The following is a 6,874-nucleotide window of genomic DNA, read 5'->3' on the forward strand; positions in this document are numbered from 1 at the left end:
CATGAGAATGGCATTTTTGGAATACCAAGCTATAAATACAAAAATAAAAATCCACTCGACGTCCAGCTCTCTCTCTCCAACACACATTCACTGTATCGTGTCTGGCGGGTTTCACAGTTAAAAGCAGACAAAAGCAAATAAGGTACTGTTTCCCTCTGTCTCTCTCTTTGGATCCTCAAATCTAGGGTTCCTTTTGATCTGCTAACATCTTCATGTAACTATTTACTCTTTAATCAAGCTTCCACTCCTTCATTTCAGCTTCTAAACCAAGCTTGCTTCTCTGGTCTCTATTTTTTATTTTTAAGGGTAAAAATTGAAGCTTTTGACTTAATCTGTGTTTTTAGTTTTTTCTTTGGGTTCCTTGGTTGGTTTTAAAAGTGGGTTTTAGGTTTGTTAAGTAAAGTTGTTTGCTTTTCGTGCTCTTTTGTTTGGTAATTTAATTGATAATGGTCTTGTTTTAGGGTAAAAACTCAAGCTTTTAGTTAGCTTGTGTTTATTTTTTTTTCACTTCTTTTGACTGGATTCTTGGATTGAATGTGGGTTTTGGGTTTTGATTTTGGTTGGTTAAAGTTGTTTCTTTTTTATTTTTTTTAAAGGTAATTTAGTTAATGTTATGGCTAGATTTGGGGCGTGGTATTGGTTATTTATGAGCTAGTTAGTGGTTTTAAAGACTTGAATTAAGGGTTTGGCCTGTACTTCTTGTATTTATTTCCTTTTTTGGGCTCAAGTGCTGTTTGGTTTTGAGAAATGTTGCGGAAAAAGGAAACTGTGTTGTATTTGCTTGTTGGTTGTTATGACTTGTTTTTTTTGTTCTTTTTCTGGGTCAATGTGGTTTTGGTTTTTTTGATGTGCTGTGTTGTTAGAGTTTTTGCCTTGTGAGTTGTGCTGACAGTTGAAAATAATTCATTGAGATTGTCTCAAAATCTAAGCGATTTTTAGTTTGTTCTGTTATAAAGTTGGTTGTCTGCTTTTCCATAACATAGAAGTGATGGGAATTAAATGATTGTGCTTGGTTCTGTTAACAAATACTAGGAATTGAATACCCAGTTGGAATTGTTTAGAATGTTTGTCTGGAATTGCTTTTCTAGAGAAGTGGTTTCTAATCATTTTTCTCAAAAATGACCATTTTACCGGGAATGAAGAAAAGAGGCATGTTCTTTTTTAAGAATTCGTTCACAAAACAATGATTCAAATGAGTTAATTGCAAGTTTTTCACTTAAGTACTGTGGGTTTTGCTTGATAAATACTGCTGGCAACCATTTTTTCTTCATTATTTGGATTAAAAAAGATGAGTTTTTCATTTGGGAGGGGTGGGGGTTTAAAAGATGTGCTTCTTTAGATGTAATACTGGTGGCAGTTATTACTTCTTTCAATAAATGTTATACATGGTTACCTCACAGACGTCTCTTTAGTGTTGGAATTTATCGTAGTCAACTTTGAAATAGAACATGTGTAGAATCAATGGGGTTGGTTTATCCTGTCACATTGGGCTTTGCGAGTTGATAGGGTTGCTTGCTGATGCTCTTCACTTAAATTTAATACTGGTTTGTTTCGTGCAGCAATGGCTTTATTTTATACACTTGGACTTTGATCTAATTCTGTTACCTTTTCCTCTGATCCAGCTTTCTCCTCCTTATATTTCAATATATATTTTCTAACAAGCATCTAGTTTGTGTGACATCTCATCAGGATTTGCAAGATGGAAAGCCTGCACAGCTTCTGGCAACTGGGTGATGAGCTTCGAGGACAATCAAAAGTCTCAGAGGATCATAAGTGGTTGGTGGCTGCGTCTAAATTGGCTGAGCAAACCCAGGCAAAGGGTGAGCGTATGAATAACCTGGACCTTTCAAAGGGCCTTCCAGAAATGCGGCCAAGAGATAAGCTTGGGTTCCAAGAAAATAAATTTGAAAGTTTCAATTTCAACATGATGAACTTGGACTCCAAGATGACAGAAAATGTGAACAAAAGTTCCTTAAGGAACAGTGCTTACAACATGAATGCAGTGTACCGGAAAAACAACATGAACAGCATTGGAGATCTGACTGGTAGCAAGTACAGTGGCAACAGCCTTATTAGCAAAGAGGCCAGTAACCACAGCAATATTAATATTAACAACGACAACAACAATGCAGTTGACAAAAGGTTTAAGACCTTGCCTGCCACAGAGATGCTCCCAAGGAATGAGGTGCTTGGAGGATACATCTTTGTCTGTAACAATGACACCATGCAGGAAGATTTGAAGCGTCAGCTTTTTGGTAATTTCTTACCTTCCACCCCCCCCTCGTTTTCTTGTTAGTTTTCCCTTGATGCTTTAAGTAACTTAAAATTGTTTGATGGCCACAATTCATGCAATATCTTTTCTTATATTGGGAAGTATGAATGCAAATTTTCCTCTAGGTCAAAACATTGAAATGGGAAACCATTATATATGTCACAAGTCTTCACTAGGAGAGATTTTTTTTTTTTTGTTCAAGTTTGACAATGGGATTCCAATCGATGATCATTAAAAAAATGAATGTTTTCAAGCTCTAAAGCTTTCTATTCAACTCTATGAATACTAGTGCCCATATCATCTTGAGGTATGTCATTTTTAACAATATTAGCAAAGTCTTACCTAATGGTTTTTGCACATTGATAGGTTTACCACCAAGATATAGGGATTCTGTCCGGGCAATAACACCTGGCTTACCTCTCTTCCTCTATAATTACACCACTCACCAGCTGCATGGAATTTTTGAGGTATGCTCTCAAACTGTTATTCATTTAATTTGCTATGGTTTTCTCTATGATGCTTTACAGTTTACACTATCAAGAGTGTTCTAGGTCTGATCTGGGTGTTCCTTTTTGCCTTGCCTGTTTGTTTGATAGCCTCTTTGAATCCAGTATTAGTCATCTCTGCATTTATTGCGGTGAAATGGCCAAAGTGTGCTGTACTGATTATTTTACTAATATCGAGAACTTATGTTTCCCAAATTGGTCGTATACAGGCAGCAAGTTTTGGGGGATCCAACATTGACCCAACTGCGTGGGAAGACAAAAAGTGTAAAGGAGAGTCAAGGTTTCCTGCCCAGGTAAAAATTGGATTTCTAATATGGATTTTGAGTAACTTAGTTGATTTATCTGGAATCCTCTTTGTTTCATTTACTTTTCTTTTATTTAATTTCCTTTTGGGTGATTAATAAATAGGTGAGGACCCGAATTAGAAAACTCTACAAGGCATTGGATGAAGATGCTTTTAGGCCAGTTTTGCATCATTATGACGGTCCCAAATTTCGCCTTGAGCTCTCAGTTCCTGAGGTTTGTCCTCTAACCTCTGCTTGAATGTTTCTTTTGACACAAATTGATTTTCAGTTCTCCAATGCTCATGAATTCTATTATGATGTTTTGCAGACTCTGGATCTATTAGACCTTTGTGAACAAGCAGGCTCTCCGGCTTAAGCAAACTTCCATAATATGGAAATGATGTTAGGCTTTGTGGTGAATGTCAGCTTCTGCTTTTCACAGATTTCCCATAGAGCGCAAGCTTGGGGGTTGAAGTCTGGTTGGGTGAAATCTTCTCGGGAAAGGCATGGATGACATGTGAACCTGCTGAATAAATACATTTGTCTTGTGAAGATGGTTGTTTAGCATGGGCGTTGTGTTTATTATGATACTATAACACTATAGACAGACTTGAAGTTGTAGAAGAGAACGATAGCTTTTATTGTAATGGCAAACAGAAGGAGACAACCTTAATGGGTCTTCATTTTCTGTATGTAAACCGAGTGTATGACAGTTGTCTTGTGTGTTGTCCAGCATCTATGTGGAGTTCTTATAAACTTTTTAGATGTTCGAATCCTCCTCTAGGTCTTTGTTACTCCTTGGAAAACGCAGAATATAACTGAACCACCTTACATATAAATTATTCACGCCCTGCTATGTGGTGTTATGTTGATGGTGGGTGTCATGGTGTGAGATAAAAGTGTAGTCCTAGAGTCTCAAAAGTAAAAACGTAACTTGTCTGGCCATCGGCTCTCAGTTGCAGCATGAGGAGGGTGCCTGCTGCAGTTGACCTTCGGAATTTTAAGCTTTCTTTTTAGATTATCATGGGTATCCGATCTCGACTCCACGAGTCATGATACTGAATGGGTCTGGGTTGGTGACATGATAGAAAAACTCAGAATTGAATCAGGCACATATCCAACTCAAGATATTGAATTCCAAATCTTCCTAGCCAAATAGTTTCATTTTGAAAATGGCAGCACAGTATGGCACACAAAAATAACAGAATAGTCGACGTGCAAATATTTATATTGTCAAACATCACAACTACAGAGTAATCTTCGGATCCTATGGTTAAAAGCTATAAGATGATGAGCCTTCATTCAAGCCTGAAGCACAAACTGATATCCCATTCCCTTCGTTTTGCAAAATGCATAGTAAATCTTAGCTGCCTCCACTTTTCAAGAGACCTCGACAAAACAATGATAAACAAAGCTTCCATCCCATTCATCAACTTCAGCTTCCCTACTACTACATAATTTAGGAAATTGGACTGGCGTATCAAACAGCGGCCTGAACGAGAAAAGAACGGATTCTTTGCAACAGCTCGGCCTTTACAGAATCAGGAATTGAGACTGCAGGTATAAAGGAACAAAATTTTCAGACTTGATAAAGAAGATATAAACCAAGAGGTAAAAAAGATATCGATAAAGATGATATAAACCAAGAGGTAAAAAAGAAAAATGAACTAAAACTGTGAAATTCCTAACTGAACTGGGAAAAACAATTCATCAGCACAAAATGTAAGGTGCATTGAACCATAATGAACATGTAGACATGAAAATCAAGTCAAGGCAATCGAATTCCTTTTCAAATTCTAAGCAGTTGCCAAAATTTACATCTGAATTCCAGTAACTATCAGATGAACAAATAAATTATCCAGAGCAGACAACAGAAGATAAACTTCAGAAACAGAAGATCCCACCTCTGCCCTTGGGTGTAATTACATGTACAAGGTCATCCACAGTAACATTGTTCCTTCCTTTCTTCTTTATAAATGCCCTACAACACAATGACATAGAGAGAGATTTAGAATGGAGAAAATGATGCCAAACAATATTGCAAGGAAAATAGGCCAAACTGTCCATAAATAAGGCAAGAAAATGGGCCAGGAAAAAAATTGCGGCTGCCAAAAAGTCTAAACAGGCCTAAAAAGTAAGGATTCGAATACAATCTCCTACAGCTAAAGTAAGCATATCTTTCATAATCCCTTCTCTTGTCATGCACTTCCAAAATTCATGGAGGGAGGCGTGTGAGATTAAATTTCGTGAAAGAGAGCTCCACTCATTCAACCAAATACTAGCTGCATCACTATCTAAAGCATTTCCTTGAGGAAGTTTCCAGAGATCAGGAACAAAAATCCTAGCGCTCTAGAAATATCAGAAGTGGCTGGCTCAGCCTTTTACTCATCCAATTCCAACTTTCATATTAGCAAGCCTCAGACAATTACAACAAACCATAGAACCTTAGAAGGAGATGGGAGAACCTCTAGTACACACACTCTGGATCGGCTCCATCATAACTTGGTGAACATGATCTTCCATTGCATCTTATGATTCTTCCATATAGAAGCCCTCATAAAACACCAGGACTTGGACCACATTATTCATAGAAATATTACTAACTGGATTGGATGTCATGAATGCAGTATATTCATCTACCCAAGAACACCAGAGTCTGGAGAATAGGATCCTCCTCTACCAAACTGGCAACCAAACTGATGGGTAATGGTGATACCATCTCAGTTTTTTCCATTAAAAAAAATAAAAGAAAAAAAATCCTTGTTTCACCAAAAGTCACTCTTCAAAATTGCTATATTCTGTAGCTGACAAGTGATTTGCCAAAAGTCACTCCTCCCTATATGTGGAATCGATCCCCGTGCTTGACATGTCAAATATGAACATAATCGCAAGCTTTCTTTACAAGTCCTAACAAGAAGGATTGAGTTCTAGATTTGGACACAAGAAGAAGAATAAACGGTCATCTGTCCCTCAATTAGAATGAAAAGCAGTGTCATTGCATTCATTTTCATTGTATTTCTCCTAGTTTTTCAAAAACTGATATTGCTGTTTTCCCACGAAAGAAATCCCTACTCCATTCTTCACATGAAATATTATATAAATATATATATATATATATAAAGACAGCAATAAAAGAAAACCCTTATAAAGGCTCTGCCAAATGTTCTTCACATGAAATACTATAAACCAACAAAAAGAAGAAGAGGAAGAAGACACAGATAATTACAACACAAAAAAAAACAAAGAAATTAAAAGAAGAGAGAGAGCAGTGAAAACCTGCAAAGAGCTTTCATTTCATCTTTCCATCCACACTCAATAAGCCTTTCTCTTAAAAGCTCCGTTAATCTTTCCTTCTCTCCACTCTCAATTAACTAACACAACCAATCAAATTAAACCCACGCCATCATCATAAGAAATAAATAAAATACAAAACCCCATTAAGAAAGAAGAACCTTAATATTAATTGTTTCATGAAGGGTCGGTTGTTTCTCCTCCTCCTCCGCTGTATCATCTGGTGTTGGTGGCCGATTCACTGAATTCCTCCTTTAACAACAAAAACTTAAGTATTGAGTGAAATTCTTTGATTTTGTTAAGTACTAATTTAGAGCAGTTTTAGCTTAGATTAAAGACTAAAAGGGAAATAACTAACATTGATTGAGAGCTGATGATAAAATCGAATAATCTTAAAGCAAACTGAGAAACAAGTTCGAGAGTTTTGTCTTGGAGATGAGAAAAGAAGAAAGGTTTTCAGGTTTATGTACTCCTAACCCGACGTCGTCCCTATATATCGTTCTTGTAATTGTGTTTTTTTT

The 6,874-nt window shown here is 36.7% G+C and overlaps 2 protein-coding genes across 5 annotated transcripts; one reads left to right on the plus strand and one right to left on the minus strand.

Annotated features, from left to right (window-relative positions):
• Nucleotides 1-3,797, plus strand: LOC7495785 (B2 protein). Of its 4 annotated transcripts, none has more exons than XM_002300071.4 (6): nucleotides 1-142; nucleotides 1,690-2,255; nucleotides 2,639-2,739; nucleotides 2,988-3,071; nucleotides 3,187-3,297; nucleotides 3,391-3,797. In XM_002300071.4, exons 2-6 carry the CDS (start codon nucleotides 1,700-1,702, stop codon nucleotides 3,436-3,438), a joined length of 900 nt encoding a protein of 299 aa, XP_002300107.1. In that variant the 5' UTR covers nucleotides 1-142; nucleotides 1,690-1,699; the 3' UTR covers nucleotides 3,439-3,797. The 4 variants fall into 4 exon arrangements, with proteins under 4 accessions (XP_002300107.1, XP_024441644.1, XP_024441642.1 ...); XM_024585876.2 differs by having other exon boundaries at nucleotides 65-142; nucleotides 1,670-2,255; XM_024585874.2 differs by having other exon boundaries at nucleotides 136-214.
• Nucleotides 3,798-4,192: 395 nt separating this feature from the next.
• Nucleotides 4,193-6,874, minus strand: LOC7456232 (transcription and mRNA export factor ENY2). Its single transcript, XM_002298590.4, has 5 exons — nucleotides 6,712-6,874; nucleotides 6,515-6,605; nucleotides 6,339-6,433; nucleotides 4,967-5,043; nucleotides 4,193-4,616 (listed from the first exon to the last, which is right to left on the minus strand). Coding segments are annotated over exons 1-5 (339 nt in total). The 5' UTR covers nucleotides 6,714-6,874; the 3' UTR covers nucleotides 4,193-4,542.

This window comes from Populus trichocarpa, chromosome 1, assembly GCF_000002775.5.
Source record: "Populus trichocarpa isolate Nisqually-1 chromosome 1, P.trichocarpa_v4.1, whole genome shotgun sequence".
In the NCBI taxonomy this organism is placed as follows: domain Eukaryota; kingdom Viridiplantae; phylum Streptophyta; class Magnoliopsida; order Malpighiales; family Salicaceae; genus Populus; species Populus trichocarpa.